The sequence below is a fragment of the Paramormyrops kingsleyae genome, chromosome 5, assembly GCF_048594095.1.
Source record: "Paramormyrops kingsleyae isolate MSU_618 chromosome 5, PKINGS_0.4, whole genome shotgun sequence".
Taxonomy (NCBI): Eukaryota; Metazoa; Chordata; class Actinopteri; order Osteoglossiformes; family Mormyridae; genus Paramormyrops; species Paramormyrops kingsleyae.
This window is the reverse complement of record NC_132801.1, coordinates 18231922-18253948: the sequence shown is the minus strand read 5'-3', so window position 1 is coordinate 18253948 and position 22027 is coordinate 18231922. Positions and strand designations below refer to the sequence as shown.

Genomic DNA, 22027 nt, shown 5'->3' with positions numbered 1-22027 from the left:
GCCCCAATAGTTTTGTATTTCACCTCTAACTTAGGATCTTTGTCCTAAAATATTTCATAGAGCAAAATGGTCCAAAATTCCATTCCTGGCAGGCCAGATATTGGCTGAACTCTTTATTAACCAACATCTCATTCTTTAATACAATAAAGTCACTTATTTATAGTAATTAAACAGACTATAAATAATTAAATACCATTATCTACATCTAATGTATTTCGGTTGGTCTCTGAAAGAACCAAAAAAGGGGAATTTCACTTTATTGCCTGTACATGTGCACTTCTAACAAAACAAATATTACAGTAACCTAACAACTTGTGGTTCTGGCTTAGTCTAAATTGTGTCCTTGTTCAAGACAACAGCGAAATTACAGCATAAAAATTAAAACTCAGCTGGAGACGAACTACCAAAACCTGCGCCTCATGAGGCCTGGCATGTGAGGACCTTGCCTAACCCTACAGGAAGACACAATGTGCTGGGGAGTATAAATTAGTAGGAAACCATAAACCCAACACCCACACAGACTCTCAACAGAGTGTGTTGGCATCATCACAAGCATAAGAGCATCCCCTGCAACTGTGGGTAGTGATCTCTCAAACGCTGCTGCTAATTTTCTGGAACTAAGGCAATGAAAAGACAAGCAGGTCTTCCACGCAAAGAGGTCTAGATAACCAGTGATGTGTCCAAAGAAATAACAGAAAGCCCCATAGCGTGCTTAAGTGTTCCTATGCTCATAAAACAGCTCACGGGAATGGAAAAAACATCATTAAATGGGATGATTCCAGAGCAAAAAAAAAAAAGTACAAAGAATCTATTGTACAAGAGCTATTATTATTATTCTTCTGAGGAGTGGCTATAAAGCAAGCACCTGTGGTTTCAAGACACAGACGATGAACCGAATGGGAAATGGAGCAAAGCATCATGGTTTTTCAGATGCAAGTAAGAGAGGCACCCTGGGAAAGAGCAGCAGTGAGTGAAACTGGGCATCGGATGTTTCTCAGAGGCATGGCCTTGTCCCCGAGGATTTACCTAGGAGCCACTAAGGTCTTCAGGCAGCCTTAGCTGTCCCAGGGCATGTCACGATTCACAGACTGAGGACAGAGGGAGGAAGCACACCAGGGTGTGTTAGATGGGAAAGGGGGAGGGGCAGTGGAGGTAAAACACCACACCCTACATAACTTACCAGGGTTTTTCCTGCCAGATGCAGTAGAACAACATATTAATACATCAGCATCAACTATTTTATTAAACAGCTACGATCAAATTTTAAATTTAGTGGTAAGTGTTGCTTTCTGTGGAATTACAGTGCTCACTTAACCAGAGATAATTTGCTCACTCTGAGCCAGTGTTTCATGACTATATTAAAGCATGCCAGAATTCTGCATCTATGTTCCTCGAATATGATCTAAACTAATTCGATACGGATGTTATTATTCCAAATTGACTAAATTTAAAAAGTCACCTTGCTCTTTAAAGTTCAAAATTCTATTATTATTTTTTTTTTAAACTATGGTAATCTGGAAGAAGATAAAGAAATTAGCGGAGCTGCCCAGAAGGGGGCAGTGTGGCAATGTTGTGCAAAAGTCAACAAACTTTATGAGCATATATGGTTTTCAGCAGTGGTGTTCCATTAAGCGTTTTTCTCTGTTCAGCTAATGTTCGTTGAAGCAGATAGTTTACATTAGGAAAAGAGCCAACGTTCTTGTAGCAATATCAAGATTACATTCTCAGGCCGGCAGTGCTGGATGCCTACCTTTGACCTCATTGTGCGCTCCGAGCGTTTGGCAGCTGCGGCGGCCATCTTGAGGATGTCTGGGTTGCTTTTGGACTTCATAATATCTGTAAATATTTGATTGGCATCAGGACAGATTCTTGAGCAACGAGAAACTCAAGGGCCTCTCCCTGAGAGAGATGAGGTCATCGGTGGGAACACGTGAAGAAGGGCTCATCAAAAGCTGAAGGACACTTCAGGCTTGTAATTAAAGCACAACAGATTTACTACCAGCAATCATATTCATGATCTGGCAGCCTAAGTTCGACTGGTACAGCTGAGACCAATTTCATAATTGTATGAAATGTCTGCCGTGACAAAATATTTTCTAGCTTCAGACAGGTTTTAACCAGCGGCGTTTTCAGAGCCATTTTATGGTAACTCCTTTCTTTACATAGATTATGCAAACTGAACAAAATGCCTGTCTTTTAATGTTAGCTTCTAGACAGTGTCTAATTATACTAGATGCCACCTTTATAAAGAATACATTTAAGACCTACTGTACATTCATAACTGGATTACTGGATGAATCAGGCACACTTCATCTTCCACCAACCCTCTGTCTGCCCCCACCCGCCCAACAGTGGCCTGTTTCTGCACGTAGGCTCTCCGGTTCCTACCATAGCCTCCGCGCTCCATGTCCTCCATGGAGGACTCGCCCAGTGCCTCGTGGGCCAGCTGGAGCTGCTCCCTCAGCCGGCTCTGGTCCCGCTCCGCCTTGGCCCTCACGATGCTCAGCTCCGTATAAATATCTTTGTACTTGTCTGTGGCATACTTCTTGTCCTGGAACATTTGGAGACAAACAGTCAGAAGGCGCCCCAGCATGCATCAGTCGCCAGGCTGAGCATGCTTACGACTCCCATGACAGTGTGTCTACGACTACCCCCCCCACATTACATACTCTCTGAGCCGCCTGCAGTTCGTCTTTCAGAGAGTTGATCTCCTGCTTCAAGTACTGTACTTCCGACTCCTTGACCCGCAGCAGGACCTGGGGACAGCAGCGTGAATGGCAGTTTACTTCCCTGTAATGGACATCCGAAACCACACTGCTCTCCCTCAACTCCGAGTTGGAACTCAGGACACATGAAAATCACAGTGAGTAATTTTGAACGGTAATAGCCAGCAACGTTTTTACAAACATATGAATAACAGACGTAAACAAAGTCATTAATTCGTTTAACACACATCAGTACCTTAATGTACATCTAAGCATCGTATTTTATTGAGATCCATTTACCTCAAGTTCATACATTTCTTTCCCATGAATCATTGTGCAAGAGTCGCCTCTGTCGTAAGTCGTCATAGAGCGTAACTTCGTTATTTCTGCTGCCAGACGATTGTTCAGCTCCTAGATGTATAAAATATTTACACATGTATAAACCATTGTTTGACTTGCTGACTTTACATGGCTACAGAGCATATTCTGTTAAGAGCATGAAGTTAAAAGGCTGTAATTCTTTGAATTATTAATGTAATGCTGGACAGACTAGGCTGAGAAGACGAGCGGCGGCAGAGCGTCACCTGGTTGTGCGCGTTGAGCTCCTGGTTCTCCCGCTGACACTGTCGCAGGGCCTGCCTCTCGGCCTCCAGGGCCTGGGCCAGGTGAGCGTTCTCCAAGCACTTCTGCGAGTACTGCTCCGACAGCACCTCGATCTCCCGCTGGAAGGACATCAGCTCCTCGCTGCCGTGCACACACACACACACACACAGACACAGACACAGACACAAGGGGTCACCCTTGGCTAACGCCGTGCGGCGTTTGGCTCGGCCAGAAAAAAACGGGCAGGCGGGGAGCGGTGCCAATCTGGTTGCGCATAGACAGCGCCAGGGAGGAAAAGCGGGACAGATTAACCGGGTCTCAGTCGACGGGCCTCACAAAGCCAGCAGCTGAGTCGAAGCCCCGTCATGGTGCTGCGGCCTCCGGCTACAGCTGACTGCCAAGTGCAGTCACACCGACCAGCTTAACCCATTCATCTGAAGTCCCCTATTCAACGTGCACCGCATACCAAAAGGGTTCAGCTATTTCTTCTTAACAGTGCCGGTCTGTTATTCGGGGGTTTGGATCTGTACCACGTTACCAGCCAAATGCCAGAATCGGAAGGCGTGGGCAGTGGCAGCACATTTGTGCTTCACCTGACCCCCTATCTGTCCACGCACTTTGTGCACGACTCCTCACAGCGAAAACAGGCCTGCGGAGCACCTCACTCACTCGTGCTGTCTGCGGATTTCCTCGATGTCTGCGTTTTCCGTGCCGCTGTTGGCTTTCCGCGCCTTTTCCAACTCTCTCTCCAGCTCCACTCGGTGTGCGTTTTTCATGGCTTCGATCGCTGAGGTGAGGAAAAGAGCAAAGGGGAATTGGCAATGGGGGGGGGCAGGGAATGTTGCCTGTCAGGCTGTGGGCTCCTGGTTTGCATCACACTAGCCTGCCGTAGTCAACTTCAGTGCATCAAACTGATGTCCGCAACAAAAATGTCACTATTCCCCTTCATCCTCTAAGAGGTTTATCTTTTTCCATTTATGGCTATTTTTAGTACTTTAATACTAAATATATCTATAACTTCAGGAGTGCACCTTTTCAACTCTACACAAAAAAAACCTAAATGAGTGACGTGTATGTGTACCACAGTCTGAGAACCACACTATGGTACACATACCACCCATGATACTTGGAGTGCCCCTAGGTAATACCAGAGAAAACATCAGTAATTCTTGTTACTGTGATGTTTTTTCCGACCCATGTCTAATTCAAAGTGGTACTTGGTCCAAACAGTTGGAGAACCACTGACCTAAATAACAACGATCAACATGCTAAAATGTAAGAGTACTTCAAACTAAAGCTTTAAGGCAGATTGTACCAAACACAAGAAAAGCTCCCTTCACAGACATCCTATATCCCTGTAACATCTACGGTCACCGCTCACCAGCGATGGTGGCGGCTGTCTCCTCTGCCAAAAGCCGCTCCTTCTCCTCCTGCAGGTTCTCCAGCTCGCGCTGGTGCTTGCGCTGAAGCTCATCAATCACCTTCTGATGTGACTCCTCCATAGCGGCAAAGCCTCTCTCACAGGTGTCCTGCAGGATGGAGCACATTTCCGGAGCTCAGCCGCCACGTCACACTGACAAATGTACTTCGTTGTTTCATACCAACAGCAACGACCAGCACAAAACACCACATATACAAGTCTCCTGCCACCTTTGTACGAAACACTGAGGGGCCACTGACAAACAGCTAAAGGAATGTTAAAAAGTATTAATAAAAACAAAAATGTCACACGGGGAAAGGTGAGTCAATGCCATATCTGCTTGGCTGCGATGCGGCAATTTTTTCAGAAGCAGTAGAACAATCCCATACATTGTCAGTAGCACGTTCCAGTTGTGTGTATCTAGAGCAGCAGTTTAAAGACACTGATATAATTATATCAAGGGTAAAGCCATCTGGAGTCATAGGAAAACAAAGACTTTAAAAGTGATTTGAGCAAATATCCTTTTTATATTCAAGAATGTGGACAGGGACCAACCAGGATGTTTGCAAGCTTTTTAAATAGCTACTAAAATAAAAGCACACAAGCTTAAAGTGTAGTGGTTTGACCCCCAACTTTGTTCAATGCCTGACCCCTGTCTTTCATTTGCCTGGCTTAGTGTAACAGGCTGGGAGCTGCACGGATGCGGTACCCTCTCCACGACCACGCTGGGAAGAAACCAGAGGTGTGACAGCCGGAGATCAATGTTTCGGGGGAACGGGATACTCGCTATTATATGTACAGTATAAGTTTCCACAAGAATGGCCTCTCCTCTGCGTCACGCCAAATCCACTTCCGCTCCCCTTTCAATGGTGCTAAGCTCAGCTTCCCCCCATCAACAATGCTGTCCAACATGCTCTCGACCTGACTGAACAAGCACAAGGCCGTCCATTCTCACCCAGCTAAGTACCACGCGCAGTCTCTCAACTGCAGCTCTGCAGGCCGCTTTCTGTCCCCACATTTCAGTGGAAGCCACACCCATGTGCGTAAAGATCACATTGATCCCCCCCAACAATGACAACATTACAATTATACTCGCTGTAATTTTATCTGAAAAAAGATAGTCAAAGTAAAATAAGATCTGACGGAAATATGAGAGCCTCCCATTACACTAAGCCTAAAAATGATACATCACACACTAATTTAGCTTGTCCAGATATGACTTTTATGCGGATCTATTAAACATGAAGGCTGGTCAGTTCTTCAAAATAACCTTACAAAAAACGCTATTTGTGTAGCTGATGAAATGCATCCAGGCATCCATTATCCAATGGCTTATCCTGGCAGGGTCACATGGGGGGCTGCAGCCTATCCCAGGCAGCCAACAAAAAAGGGACTCAAAGCTGCCTTACCCCCTGAACAAGATACCAGTCCCTTGTAGGGCAATTATACACGCTCACTGTACAGACAACTTAGAGATGCCAGTTAGCCTACCTGCCTGTCTTTGGATGGTGGGAAGACACCCACACAACATAGGGAGAACATGCAAACTTCACATACATAGACTAGAGCCAGGATTCAAACTTTGAGATGTGAGGCAACAGTGCTACCCACTGAGCCAATGTCCCTACCACCTTAGTGCATTGTTTGGGATATTTTTTTTTTTTACCTCGAAAAAGGTAAGGAGGGAAGAGCTAATAATCCCATTTCATGAGCAAGATACTGAGGTAGATTTAAATATTCATCGTGCACACCAATTTCCCACATCGCCCACTGGGGTATTAAGCAAAATACTTAAACGCAGCATAAATCTTATTTTTCTGTACAGTGAAACAAACAGTATTTAAGTATACTCAAATACGCTATTACAAAATTATACTTAATAGAGTAAGAAACCAGTGGGGGGGGGGGGTGTCTACAATTCATGAGCTTTAACCATTAATAGGTTTTTGAGCGTGTTTTTTTTTATTCACTGCATTTGATATGTGATCCACCACATACTGTTGGATTGATATTCAAAAACAGGAAAGGCACTGAAACGCTATTGTCTTGCCATACCCCCATTCTGGGCTGTTAGATGCCAAGTTCTGTTTCTGAACTTGCCAGAAGCATAACACACACATGCTGAGAAGGTATAAAGTGTTCAGTTCACAATCTGCAAGAACCTATTCATCACGGTGAACTAGACCAGAGAGAACTACAGTTCAAAACTTACTTGACTTAAATTCACTAAGCAATGTGTTTTCCACACTAACGACAGACAATAAAATAGTGAAGAACAAGCTGAATGTAGACACCAGCAAAACCGGAGCTGCTTTTAGTTTGCTTTTTTGTCATGAAGCAAGCTAAGATTATTACTGCTCACCATTCAGATTTGCATATACAAAAGGAACTGAAAAGACAAAAAAATATATATTCTGTATAAAAGCCATCACACGGACTTTACCATAGAAGTGAAGTTATTCGCTACATTTGCTTTGCATTTCACAATAAAATCAGAAGAGCCGGAAGCATTTCACATATTCTGAGAAATTTGTATGTACATCTTCAGGTACTAACGTACAGGTTAGTGGCAGAGAGAATTGTTTTAGAGATCAAAGATGGAAAGCTGCAAGGATATTTAGTGTGAGAACAGCAAGAGAGACAAACCCAGTACATCTTTGTATCATTACCTTTTCTTGTTTTTCAATATTCCAAATATATATGGGGATATTTTTATTTTGGCTCAAGAATACTCATAATAGATACTATACAGATCACGCTGAGATGATCTGGTTTAAAAAAAAGTACTGTATATTGGGGTTAACTATTCTTCAGACAGCGTCCATATATATACATATATACTGCTGTCCTACCCATTTCACAAACACTTAATACCTCAAGGAGTTGTGCAAGACATTTGTCACTCTCTAATCTGAGTATAATGTCAGCTGCTTTAAAAAAAAAAAAAATCTTTTCAATTTTAGTAGTTGAATCAGAACTACAGTATGATTGGTGAAATGGGTATCTTTGGACACAGTGAACCACGTCAAGGGCCACATGCAGATACAGGATTAAATGCCATGCAACACTTCAGAATGTTGATGACATAAGCAGAGCTATATCAAGGAATTAAAGGTCAAGGGGTTAAGGAGAGGGAGAGTTACACGGCAACATCAAACAAAAGCAGACAAGGAACACGTCCACCTTCAGGTTTTCCAGGTCTTTCTCGTATTTCAATCGGAGAGACGTTGCATGACCTTCGCTTTCACGCTGCTTCATTTCTTCTGTCATGACGGAGACCTGGGACTCCAGCTCCTGTATCCGCTCTTTCAGAGATGACATCATATGAGGCTTGTCTCCATCAGCAACATCAGTACTTTGAGAAGGGATTGTGCTCCTTAACTTGTCAATCTCCCTACTGAAGTGCTCTTCCATGCTTTTCCTCTCCGTCTCGTGCTTTTTCTTCAAGTTCTCCATACAAACAGTCAACGAGTCAATCTCCTTCACATTCTCCTCCGATCTGAGCCTGAGAGTCTCTCCTGCTCTAGCCACTTCCTGCCTCAGCTTTTCCACCTCAAGCTCATAGGCTTCCTTCACCTCCCGAAGCTCTCTCTTATGCTTGGCCACCATGTCCTGCAACTGAATGGCCTTATCCAAGGAGTCTATGGGTTCTCCTTCAATCTGGATGTGTGTAACTGGTTTGTCTGCTTCGCTCCTGGGGCTTTTGAGATCTGCCATCTCTTTCTGCATGGTTTCCAGTCTGGCTGTGAGCTCTTCTTTCTCCCTCATTAGTTCTGCACAGAGCTGACAACCCAGCTCAGCATATGGTCCCTGAAGCTGCATTTCTTTCAGTCGATTTTGCTGTTGAACATCCAGTCTACTTAACAAGTAGCACGTGTGGGCCTCCATCGCAGCATCCTGAACATAACCAAACCACCCTTTCTCTTGATTCTCTAAGTCACAGAGCCTTAGTACCAATGATTGAAGCTCTTCATTTGCAGAAGCTTGAAGGGTCGTGATAATTTGGTTTAGCAAGAAAACTTTCCCCTGTAGCATCTCCATTAAGTCTTTCTTTACAAGAGTATTAGTGTCGTTATCAAGCAAGTTGCACAAATTCAGAATGCATTTATTTTCAATATCAAACTTTCCATATTTGCTACCTTCAGTCTTCTTTTCGATATTTGCAAAGTCTTTGTTAACCGCATGCAGTTCAATCTTAGGCTGAGTGAAAAGTCTATTAGCTAAAAGCAACATTCTCTTTTCCACTAAAATGCGCTCTGCCACATCATGTAAAAAACTATCTGCAAACTCAGATTCACTGGACTGAGCTGTGATAAGCAACATATTCAACAGCCTTCCCCAGAACTCTGCTTCTAGCAGGATCTTTCTTGTCATGGTATCTTTCGTTTCTGCAAGCTGCTCATCAGAAGGCGTATGAAGAGACACACTACTCATCAACTCATTCAGAACTGCCCCAACATTCACATCTATCTTTCCTAGTACTTCTGATACTTTACTGAGGACTTCTGACTTCATCTTCATCTCCTCTATAACTTGCTGCACATTTTTTTCATGAGAAACAAGTCTTTCAAAACCTGTGTCTTCACACCCATGCACTACACTCTCCCCGCCCCCATCGGACTTCCTCACTACCTTCCCCTTATCTTTCAGCACACTAATATCACCCTGGACACCGAAAAAACCCTGGTGATGCACTTTTCCTCTCAGATCAGCATTCTGGGCCAGAAGATCTTGACATGACTGCTCAGTAGTGTGAAGCTTCTTCTCTAACTCTGAAAGCTGTGCCTCTGTTGTCTCCAGCCGATGAAGGAGCTGAGCCTTCTCTTCAAGGAGCAACTCACGGTCATTTTCTTTCCCCATCTGGAAGCCCAGACCACTCAACGTGGCTTCCTTGAGGTGCAGCTTCCGTTCTGTCTCTTTCAAATTGTTTCCTAGGACTTCTAATTTTACTAGAGTCTCCTGAAGCTTTTGAGACTTTTTGCTTAGCTCTCTCTCAAAAATCTCATGATCAACAGAGTTGGCCTCCTTCTCCGCAAGCTGGGCTTTGACTTGGTTTAGTTTCTCCACTACGAGCAGATGTTCCTGTCCACCTTGCTGGTTTAAGAGTTTTTCCTTCAGCCTTTCTATTTCCCTGTCAGCTTCAGTGAGCTGGTTCATTATCTCCTGATAGCGCTGATTCAGCCCTTCGTTCTCACTAGTGAGCAACTCTACCTTCTGGGATAGCTTTCTCACAGTCATCTCTGTTTCAGAGTGTTCTTCGATCTTGCATAATGGTCCATAAGGACCCTTCAGGTTCTCAATATTTTGCCGCTGTGCCCTTTCAAGCATGCCTTCCATAAGGCGTATATCATAATCACACACAGTATCACATGTCCTTGAAAGGTTCCTCCTCAATGACTCATTCTCTAACTCTTGTTGATATTTCAGGTTTTCTGACACTTTTTGACAACTGATCTTTTCCCCTGAATTGTTCTGTTCTTTGCTCGCAATGTTTTGTAGGAAATCTTCATGACAGACCTTACTATGGGAGACCAGCAACTGCACCAAGCCCTTCAAAGTCAAAGGGTTGCCAGAGATCAGGTCCTCTAGCTCTTGAAGTGTTCCCACATTATCTTGCAGCGAAATGCTGATTGTCTTGACATGGATGGATTCAGAAGGAGCCTGCGAGATGGCTGAGCTTTGAGGTTCCGTCATGGAAAGGGGTGAAATAGAAAGGCCAAGCTGAGCCTGCATGTTGCGTTTTTTCAGTTCTTGCTGATGTAGGAGCTCTTTAGTTTCTTGGTACTTCTTTTTTAAGGACTGAGCTTGAGAACTAACCAGTTCTTGTCTCTTCATCTGGGACTCAAGTTCAGCCTCCAGACCCAAAGGAGGCTCCAGCTTGGAAAAGGGGACCAAATAGTTGGTTAACATTCAGTAGAGTTTGGGGGGAAAAACGCACTGTATTGTAGATTACTTTTCTAGTATCCTTCTACTTTTCCCATTGATGTAATGCAACAATAAATAAATTACAATTCTTTGGCTCACATCAAAAGGTCTGAAATGGTAATCTTAAAGAAAAAAAAATGCAATGTTTCCAGCTTCAGGAAAAGAGGCAAAAATTTAGAGCACTGGAAAAAAGGCACGTAAAGGCTGAAGTTAGTAAATCACAACATAGCATGCGTATTAAATGATTAAGAGTTATAACATGGTGTAAGAAATGCAAAATTAGTACCAAGTAGTTTACTTGTAGATGGGTAGCACAATATAAATTTATCATAAATATGGAGGCAGACTCTGCTCTGTTCTGAACTTTCCACATTTCACCAAAAAGTTGAAAAAACTTATTTTCTTGTTTCAATGAAAACTCAACGATTCCTCACTGATTTTTCTCATTAGGGACCTATTTTTAAGGAAACCAATGGTTTGTATGCATAAATTAAAACATGGATGAATGTGATTACAAATTCATGGTTTTATAGTGCTCTGTATTAGATGATGATGATATTTTCAATTAAGTTTGTGCAAGCAACCAATAAAATTTCTCTGAGCAATTCAGTGAAGCACATAAATTCAAAGTTTTAAAACCTTCTCTTCCATAGAATCATATAACTCAGCTAATTAATAATACAAATACAGCATTCAACCCATTATATGACGTTTTTGTAACCAAAAAGGGGGGAAAAAAAACTTAATACTGTACTACACTGGTCTTTAAAACACACTTCATACATGGATCATTGAAAGAAAGGTATGTAATTTACAGCGTATTTAACCCATCCAATACTATCTATTTTCACATGCAGTCTTTCAGTTTCAGAAATTACTCAACAGCAGATAGCAACAACCCTTCCCAAAACACCCTCTGCTCGGTGTGTTAAGGGACGGTTGACAACAGGTTAAAAGGAGTTATTTATGGTCTTCAGTTTGTTAATAAAACATGAACATTACAGCAGCATGCAAATCCCTATATCATATCCATATATTTACACCATTTGTTTTGACATTTAAGCCACCCAAACAGCGCAGTTGCCAGGTAACCATGCTTTCAGCTTCGGCCAGTTACACTTCATATCCATTATATACTCATGTTAACAAATGTACATTAAGTGTACATTTTAAAGGCGCTAACATGACTTGCTCATCATAACTAACACAGAAAGAGGAGATGAACAAGTAGAAGCCAAAATGTATTTAAAAAAATCCTGTTTCTTAACATGCAATTTACTCATGCAAACCATTTATTTTTAACTGGTTTGTAGTTTCAATGATAAGATGGTCAGTTTGTTTACCTCAAACCAAATCAAACATGCAAAGACTGTTTAATGAAAGGAATGCCACCCAGGCCCAAAGATGAGACCAATCTCTGCATCAGTAGGACAGGAACAGTGACAGGCCGGTCCTTCGTGACTTACAGGCGAGATATAGCCAGCACGAATCTGATTCTCACGCTCCAGGGCGGTCTTCAGCTGCACCTCCAGCTCCAGCTTCTGGTGGTTAGATTCGAGCAGCTGCTGTTGACAGTTGTCCAACTGCCGTTTCAGATCTTCTACCTGCCACCGAACACGAGTAAAACATGGTCAGGAAGAAAAAATACGCACATCGCGACACTGGCATGTTAGTGTCCCCCGTCTCTCACACGGGTTATTTTTATTGTGAGTTACGCCACTCACCCCTTTCTTGTAGCTTTCCAGAAGCTTCTCCAGCTCGCCGTTATCTCGAGGCGACGTGGACATAGACAGGGGTACCCTACGCTCTTCCCGAATGGGCGTCTGCTCCACCTGCTGCCACCTCTGTTCAATCTCGTCCTGCATCTTCTGTTGTCGCTCCAACAAGGGCGTGACCAAGTCCCCGGTGCTGCCGGTGCTCTCGAAGTCCATCCTGGTGGTGTCAGCAGGGCCAGGTTCCGGCGGGGCGCTCGTCACCGACTCGTACCTCTTCCTGCGCTCCTCGCGCCTCCGGCTGCGCTCCAGGTCTCCGAGCTCGGCCTGCGCGGCGTCCGCCTGCCACACTCTCTCCTGGGCCAGCACCTGGGCGATGGGGCGGAACTCGGCCCAGTCGAACGTCTTGGAGCGGCCTTCCCGCCGACGCTCCCGCACGCGGCTCCGTTTCTTGCCCGGCTCCCGGTCAACGGAGGCGGCCTCGGACGAGGGGGAATCCTGCGTCACATCGGGCTTTGGCAGGGATTCCAGGGGACCGCAAGGCCCGTGATCGTCCGTCAGGCTGATTGAAAGTACACAGCCGTATATTTAAAGCAAAGCAGCCCTTGGATGGAGTGTATGTACATATCCTTTACAGGTTTCCCTCTCTATCCTAAAGTAATTTATATGGAAAAGTTCCTATCGTTTCCAGACCGAAAAAAATTACCTGCCGAATCGTACCAAATAATACATAAAACCTGATCTAACACTATCATGTAGAAAAAGTAGGAATAATATGCTACACAATATGCTATACAAATATATATATATAAAGTAGAAATAATGCAGGTATCATATATTTTCACTTACTAGAATCTATAGTCATGCATTGCTTCACGACAGGTATATGTTTTAAGAAATGCGCCCTGAGGCGATTTTGCCGTTGCAAAATCAGACTGTACTCACACAAACCTAGTTGGCATAACCTACTACACACGCCTATGCTATGGTATAGCCTAAAAACGATAAAAAGCACAGTAGAGTAAATACATAAACCAGTTACATAATGGTTCATCACTATCAAGTATTGTGTACTGTACATAGGTATGTGCTGTACTTTTATATGAATGGCAGCACAGTTGGTGTGTTTACACCAGCATCACCACACAAACGCGAGTAATGCGTCGCACTATGACATTATGACGGCTACAACATCGCTAGGCGAAAGGAATTTTTCAGCTATAAGCTTATGGGACCACTGTTGGTTTTGCAGTCTGTTGACCATAACATCTATATGCAGTGAATGACTGTATATCTATAATTTGGTTGCTGATAAATGCTAAACATTATTATCACTTTTCTCCATTTTTTCACTTTGGATTTCTTTTGGTTACAAAAAGATGTAGCTTTTTCGTAAAAGCAAACTGGTGTAAAGAAAATGTTCGTAAAGTGGGGGATACATATATCAGTGTTTCTCAACATGGTCTTCGGGGACCCCCAGATAAGTCCACGATTGCACCCCCCCCTCCCAGTTCCCTGCCAAATAGACCTCATTTATGCTGCCTTAGAGCTGGGGGAGCAAAAATGTGGACTGTCTGGGGGTCCCCGGTGGAGAAAAATTGCAGCATATGATAAATGCAGCAGTAACATGCAGCAGCCTCTCCAGACCCAAAGGGTGCCATTTTGTAATCCATTGTCACGCTTACACTTTCTTTTATTACTATACTGTCACATTTCTGCACAACCAGCTACATGTGCCACTGTTTTGTCTTATTGCTGTCATTCTGTGTAGCTTTGTAGTCCTGTTTTATGTAACAAATGTTGCTTCGTTTCACTATGCACTGTACTAACTGTATTTGGCGGAAAGGACAATAAAAAGCCACTTGACTTGAAATACGTGGTATATAAAGCATTACAGCAGTAAACTGACCTGGCCACATCCGGAGCAGTGGAGGGCCGGACGTTCTTCATCACAGCCTGTATCCAGTTACGCCGTATGCCTGCTGTCATGGCGGACAGCGTGTACACTGCTTCTTCCGTCTGTCACCACCCCACGACGAACCAGAAAATATATGCGAGGTACAGATTTTAAACTAGCACCATATAAGCTTAAGGAGATTTTACTTTAGTTGACATTGTATGAATTGAAATTCTTAAAAAGTACATAATTATGCCTTTTCCATTTTACTTTTCAAAAAGGAATAATATAGAATTAGAACTAACTCTTGCATAAACATAAAACCACATGATTAAGTAAAACAGGTGGTGAACTTTCAATGCCTTTCAAACATTTAATAATACTGTTTATGCGACTGATGTTATACTGTCCTTGTAAAGTGTTTAATGCCTTAAAATACGGGAAGACTAATGGGAAATACTGTAATACATCCCTGGCGAGGTTGTCTCCACTTTCTCCACATAGGCTGCTGCCATATACAGAGTCAACAGATACACTGTTACTTATATAAGGTGAAATAAAAAAAAAAACAGAACTATTTCTTCTTACGTGTATCTGGAAGCCATAATTCCTCTGAACCTGGTATTCAGTAACATTAAAACAAGTAGTCAAGTCTATTTCCCCATCCAGATCAGAGGCCTGTAAGAACACAACAAAGAAAACTTCATGAGGAATGCCATACTGTGTGCATTCATGTATGTAAGGTAGTGTGCCAATACAGAAGCACAAACACAGTAATTAGGAAGGAATGGTAATCACCTCCTCTGCAATGGAATCCTTGTAATATCGAAGGCTGTGATCAGTGAGGACGAACCAATACTTCTTCCACTTATAAGAGGGAAAAGGGGGGAAAAATAGAAAATATCAGTGACGTTACATTAATTCTGAAATTGTGTAAGTTGGGTGAAGAAAAGGCATAGACAGAGAAGTCTGTAACGTCAGTGATGATAGGTGCAGTTCTTTAGGTTTTAATTAGCCTTTGCCACTATACCACCTACAGTCGGATGAAGAGTATGATCTGAGCACATAAGAACGGAGAAGGTCAGGAGAGCCTGCAGAACTGGCTAGACAGCTGAGGCTGGAAGAGCATGGTGGCAGGACTGCACCTAGACATGCTGTCACATGGGGGATCCTTTTAGAGCAGGGCTCTTCAACTCTGGACCTCGATTCCAAATCCAGGCCGTGTTTTCTGTTCTCCCAGGTAGTTGTTTAATAATGACTGATTCTGATTGGTCAGAGGCTTCACACCTGACTGACAGGTAAAGGAAGGCTGGAAAACCAGCAGTGCTCGGACCTCGAGGACCATGAGTTGAATAACCCTGTTTTAGAGGTTCATTTTGCCCCAGAGTACCCACAGCATTTGAAGGACTCAATTGTCAGAAGGGGGGGGGGGGGGGGGGGGGCGCGTCTTTGGAAGAAAGACACGGATACAGCTCTTGTCCTCTAATAAATGCCCACAGTATGATGCAGAAGATATTTTGCATTAAATGAGTAAAAGGACAAACGTCATGAAAAATGCATGACGTCTCAGAAATGCCATAGCCACCAAACAAATCATCTGTATCGCTGGCTTTTCAAAAACAAAATGTATAAAAATGTACAAAGCGAAACGTCCCCGACTGGCGCAGATCTGCTATCTGGGTAGATGTCAGCACACCTGATCTGATCTAAGCCCCGAGGGAATGAGAGGTCATGTTCCTTGACTCGATAAAAGAGATATGAGAGAAAAAGGCACTGAAAATGTCAGAGGCATCTCTCTTTGACCCTCAAGCATTGAGCCCTTAGCATCAAAGCAGGACGCTTGGCTTTAAAGCCCTGAAGCGCACACTGTCTGCACATACGAACAGCTCAGACGGCCACACCACGAAGGGCCCCTCTGAGGGACCGCGGCCCAAACATCCCCATTTCCACTACATGCAGGATGTGTGTCAGCCTGACTGACTTTACAAACTTCCATTAAAACTTCGATATGTATTAATAAATGAAAAGGCAGACAGGAATAACTATTACATACATAGATGTTCTATTTTCATTAATTCATGCCATAGCTTCAGGATGTGATTCATTACAAACCATATTAAGTGTGCCAGGATTGGGTTTAAAAATCCACAGTTTCTATACTGTATGAAATCCAAGAACCTTTCGAAAAAGTACTTTAAAAAGTCTATCTAAATGAGACATTTTAAAAAAAGCTGTGCTTCTGTCCACCTAAAATAAATTTCTGCTTAATTCCTTCATTTGGCTTTCATTTCCAACTGTTAACTGTTACTGAGCCACATCATGTAGTAGGGCTGGGCGATATCATATCACGCAAACGCAATAATCACCAGGGCTTCAGATGACAGGCACAACATTTGGCCATGCGCCAGCTTTTCGGGGCTATACGAACATTTATTTACGCCCACGATTTAAGCAGTTTAGTAGTATGGCTAAAATATGAGGCTTTGTATGACGCCCAAAAAGTACCACCACACCACCGACGTCTTTTTACCTTGTTTATCCACAAGATCTCCTCTTTTAAAAGATGTCATGTCTGCTCTTCTTCACCGTGACTTCAGTGCATATTGCACTAAGGTATACAAACCGTAGTATACCAAACCATAGTATACTGCATGTATTATGCGGGCTGCTCCGCTAATCGAATTTGAGAAACAAAGTTTATACAGATTACTAACTTTTGTGTATCACAAAACGCATCTCATTAATATTTAAGCCATACTACTAATCCTCTTACCAAATTATGGGTGTAAATTAATGTCCAAATAGCACAGAAACGCTGGCGTCCGGCCAAATGCTTTGTCTGTCATGTGACCCGGCGGTGATTATTGCGCATGCGTGATATAATATCACCTAGCCCTATCAAGTAGTCACTATGCAGAGGCTGCTGTTCCTGCAACCGGGGAGGTGGATTCCAGCCTTCAAGTGTTTGAAGCAATAATGGTCTTAAAGACAACAGAGAACTCATAACCCTGCTGACTAGAGGTGCAGATGTATAATGAGAAGCCAGGGCTGCAGTGCACACAACAGCAGTTTGCTCACGAGGAAACGTTTCTGTAATCACAAGCTGACAGGCTCTGAGAAGGCGACCAAAAGGTCTTTCATGACGTCATTTAGCGCCCATCACTCATTTGAGTGTGAGCAGCTCTTTCGTAAGATACACAGTGCAAAGTGTGTCATTTTTACAAGACTTGTGGAGCACGCCAAAGTAAACACAGATTGTTCCTTAAACAAAATCAGACATGGTATTAACAAATGTGCTGACTTAGCTGCATTTAGGATGAAATTCTGTGCATTGTAATTTTAATGTTAAATATCTAATTATGTTGGCAGCTGGTTACAAATGATACAATCACATGTATTGCAACATTGTTTGGAAAAACCATGTAAACTGCCACAGGGATGCATGGATATGAAACTCCACCCTGAGACTGGCACGGACTGTAGGCCACAAAAGAGCAGTAAAACCATTTACTGCTTCATCGATGAGGATGATGGGAATTGCACAAGTCTTTTAAAATGTGGTATTGAAATATACTTCATTTTCACCATTGGGGATCATACAGGAAAAATTTACTGAAATGGGTTTTTCAGCATTTTTCGTAGGCGTCCTTGCTGTAACCTACCTGTCCCTGCTCATCAAGTTTCACCATCCAACCTTTTTTGAAATTCAGTAAGTCTGGCTGAAAAGGGGGAAAAAAAACAAAATGAGAAACTGGTCCATCCAAGTTATTTAGGTTACAGGTTATATCAAGTCATGTCTTTATCTTGGTATCTCACACCATTCAGCAGTTCTGTTTAATCACAAAGGGAAAAAAACTCGTCATGCCACATTAGGCACACGTACAAACACTGGCAAACTCGCACACCGAGCTATAACATTTGCATCTTCATTAGCACCCTGCTGCTACAACAGACTACAGCAGACAAATTACAACAAAGAACTAAACAGTACCATCTTAAGAACAAAACAAACAAAAAAAAAAAGTTAATCACACTTCCCCACCCTTGTTTATGCCATGACTGAAATATGCATAAGTGAGACAAGTTAAATCAGTGGCTTCTCTGCATCTTAAAAAACTGGAGTTAAGTGCTTAACATCTTGGTTCTAGCGTGGGTCCACACTGTGGGATCATCACTCACAACTCAGGCATTTGCATTGAGGTGCCCTGGAGATGCTGCTGTGAGACAAACGTGACCATACACACAAGTGGAAACGCGTGTGGGCGCACGCACACACTGGCACACGCAAAACATATGGCAGTAAAACCGTGGAGTAGTGAAACCACAGGCAGGACAGGGATGACATGAGGATGACCTGGGTAGCGGAAGAGGGGCGTGTGCTACCCCCAGCGCCGCGGAGGCTGTACACAGGACGTCCACGCTCTCACAGAACGAACAGATGCCACAGGAATGCATAAGTAGGGTGAGAGGAGGATTAATGTTGGAGAAAATAAAAGACAGACAACTTTCTGAACTCTTTTGAAGACTACAATTAAGGTCTTTTGTCAGTTTAATCAAGTGCTGACCTACTTTCGACGTACGCAGAGTCGTACTGTTCTAAACAGTGACTGGAAGTCTTCAGCAATTGGCGTTACTTAGGAGAACCTTGGACATGAAGCCATGTGACTGTTAGCATGGTGCTGCTACAGGAAAAAAGCTCAGGAAGAACCACCAGGTCCCCTGGAATGGTCAAGTCTTTCCGAGACCAATTTCTGTAGCTTAACGCTACCTTTCACCCAAATAAATAAATAAAAGAAAATGATGCCTTGCTCAAGGTGTTCTTGGTCTTTGATTAGCTGAGCTGACTCATTTCTTTTATAGCCTGTTCACAAACAGCTCTTAAGCCTTCCTCCAAAGGGGAAAATGATACGTCGACCACAATTTTTCACACAGTTTTAATGTATCGTTAACATGGAGAAAAAGGCAAAGTCAGTCTGCTGAAAAGACCCATCTTGTGAGTTATACCTGTGTGAACGAGGGTTTAGGTTTGGTCATCTAATGTAAAGAATTGCATTCATTTAATTCAAAAGGACAATGACAGAGTGCCCTGATTTTTGAACTGTAATTACAAAGGTGCACATAAAGAGCACTTACAGTCATGACAGATTCTGTAGTCCGTCGGTCAAGGGACTTGGCTCTCCTTAGAGGTGGGATGGTCGAGCGGGTAAAATCTAGGCCTTGCGGCAAGTCAGGTCTGTCCTCCTGAAACACAAACGCACACGTGCCTGTGACCAAGCTGCAGCTCCTGTGTCAGCTCCCGCAAGCTTCAACATGCTTCAACATGTATTGAGGGTAATGCCTCTTCCACTGTCATTAAACAGAAGCAAAAACATTACAGCCCAAACAGCAGGGAAAGCAGTGAGGAGGATTTGTACAGGATTACCTTCCTGAGTCAACAATGCAAAACAGGTTATGGGGTGTTACGTGTTTCAGCAACCCAATGGGGCCGATTTGAGCCCGAGCTACGAACACACAGCTGCTTTTTCACCAGAGGGGAACAGGACAGCTACCTGACATTTCCAGGAAATGGAGGAAATGAGTTTGTCTTTGTGTCCATGAGCCCCTGCAGACCAGAGCCGGGATATCTGCCAGTCAATGGCAAGGAAATTCGAGGTACTCTTCTCTAAAGTAAATTTACCTCTTTCCTACAGATCCTCGACACTTCCAGAGCGTTTTTGCAAACCGTTCCCTTAAAACGACAGTTCAGGTCGGCTCTAAAAAGACCGAACACCATGTTAAACCCCTCTGGCTGATGTGCAGACAGAAATGTTTTTGAGAGACAGATTTATGAGGCGTCGAAAGCACCAGAAGCTGGTGCGGTCCATGGACCGGCTTGGTCAGAGACCTAATGCCCCCCCCCCCCAAACCTTCAGTCCCCACGCATCACAAGCGGCTCCTCACTTTCCCCTGCATGGTCAGACTCATGTTACGCTGCAGCTCTCCTGCACACTGCCAGGTCGACTCAAGTATAATAGGACCTTTCTTCAACATCGCAAAAAGAGAAATATGGATTTTGAGAGCGACGGCGAGCCAAAACGGACAGAGTGCAGCCTAGCGGGCCGCCCTGGGGTCCATGACCAGGCGCCGCGTCACCTTCCTGCTCCGCTGCGTTCCTTTTTTTTTTTAGCCATACAGTCAAAATAAACAGAAGGGACCCGTGAGCCTTGGGGCCATGCGTGACCTTTGTGTTCCCGCCGCCGAGAGCGGAGCTCCAAGCCAAAGGAAACAAAACGCAGTAGGACAGATAACATCTTTTAGAAAATGTCATGAGAACTGTCTTGAGGTGCCTTGTGGTGAACCATAGTTAAAACGAATAAAGCGCTTTGTTTTTTAGACTTGTATGAATGTATAAGTCTACCCTCTTTTTGAACCGTTTAGGCCCATGGAGGCGGGCAAAAGTTCCGGAAATTTCCATCCAGGGCAGCACTGTCGTGTAACCCAAACCCGGGCCAGAGTGAAGTCCTGGGACTCGGACATGAGCACGAGCACCAACACGAAAGGCCTGTTATTTTGGCTCCTGAGGAAGTGCTTTCCCCAGGATGGGGTGGGAAGGGGAAGTGGAATCATCTGGGGAATCCAGCTGCAGAATGGTCAAATGGAAATGAATTCAGCGCACACCTTCAACCTCCAGCCTACAACCTACAGCCTACAGCCTCCAGCCTGAGCAAAACAAAAGCACAAGCAGGAGGGCAGAACTCGCCAGAGGCAATGAAATTTAAGGCCTGGACTATGATTTCTGCATTGCAACTTATTTCTATCAGGAGGTTTAAATCTGGACTGCAGTAAACACCAAAGGTGATGGATCAAATGTGGCTCTGCCACTGAAAACACTGCAGCAGTGGCATCTGCCAGTAGCTGCATCTAATACACATTCAGCAGCCACTTTATTAGGGACACCTATCTATATTGGATAAAGCTATATATACTACTGGGTAGGGCCTACTTTTATTTTGAGAATCACTTCAAGGGTAGATGAGTCGTGCATTCAGAGAAGCCACTCTACAAACCAGTGTCGTGATCAGCAGCTACAAACCACAACTGAAATATTTCTATTTACTTACAGTTTGTTGTTGATGAAAGCTCTGAATCTTGACACATTCAAAATAAACTATATGCCATTAATAAAATAGTTCTGAATACTTTTTCTAGTTTGGCATATTAGAAGATCCAGCAGCCGCCCCATGTCAATCAATGACATCATAAATCATGAAGTTTTTCAAATTATACTTAATGACAAACAGCTGTACGTTTCATCTTTATGCCAAACAGGGTTTCGAACATGCCATGCCATTTGTAATTGTGTGTGGCACACCGTGACTTGCGACTGATTCCAGTGAACATAACGGCTCTGACATTGAGCACGAGTCCCATTATCTGTCAATTCCGGTTGCACAAAGACCAACGGCGAGCTCTTTCTGTTCTATTACAGACGCAGTTCTTTAGCGTTCAGGCACTCAGGAATGATCTGTGATTAAGAACAACATGCTCCTGGCATACAGGTCAAAGCTGGTTGTCTTCCATGCAGAGCAGCGGGTTTGATCCTGAATGTCCCAGAGAATGGAAATAATCTCCCATTTCTGTCAGCTTCCCAGCTGCATCCCATTCCCACACTCAATCTACAGAAAACAGCAGCTCTGTCTCCCAAACCCATCACAGGTGTCTCAGTTCTTCGCTTGAGTTGGCATGGGAACTAGGCGTTGATAGAGATAACTATTATGGGATTAGT

At 43.6% G+C, this 22027-nt stretch overlaps 1 protein-coding gene across 4 annotated transcripts in view; it reads right to left on the bottom strand.

Annotated features, from left to right (window-relative positions):
* Nucleotides 1-22027, bottom strand: part of mprip (myosin phosphatase Rho interacting protein) — a 50893-nt gene that overhangs the window by 5758 nt on the left and 23108 nt on the right. For 2 of the 4 annotated variants that reach the window (XM_072712298.1, XM_023831234.2), the window contains 15 exons: nt 19396-19503; nt 17925-17981; nt 15061-15129; nt 14851-14940; nt 14275-14384; nt 12378-12927; nt 12120-12257; nt 7912-10605; nt 4690-4837; nt 3978-4095; nt 3290-3449; nt 3006-3116; nt 2670-2756; nt 2389-2551; nt 1751-1836 (listed from right to left, as the gene is read on the bottom strand). In XM_072712298.1, the coding sequence (XP_072568399.1) occupies nt 1751-1836; nt 2389-2551; nt 2670-2756; nt 3006-3116; nt 3290-3449; nt 3978-4095; nt 4690-4837; nt 7912-10605; nt 12120-12257; nt 12378-12927; nt 14275-14384; nt 14851-14940; nt 15061-15129; nt 17925-17981; nt 19396-19503 (4689 nt within the window). Of the gene's footprint in view, nt 1-1026; nt 1089-1750; nt 1837-2388; nt 2552-2669; nt 2757-3005; nt 3117-3289; nt 3450-3977; nt 4096-4689; nt 4838-7911; nt 10606-12119; nt 12258-12377; nt 12928-14274; nt 14385-14850; nt 14941-15060; nt 15130-17924; nt 17982-19395; nt 19504-22027 lie in introns of all 4 variants that reach the window. The other 2 variants (XM_072712299.1, XM_072712300.1) reach the window with 2 other exon arrangements.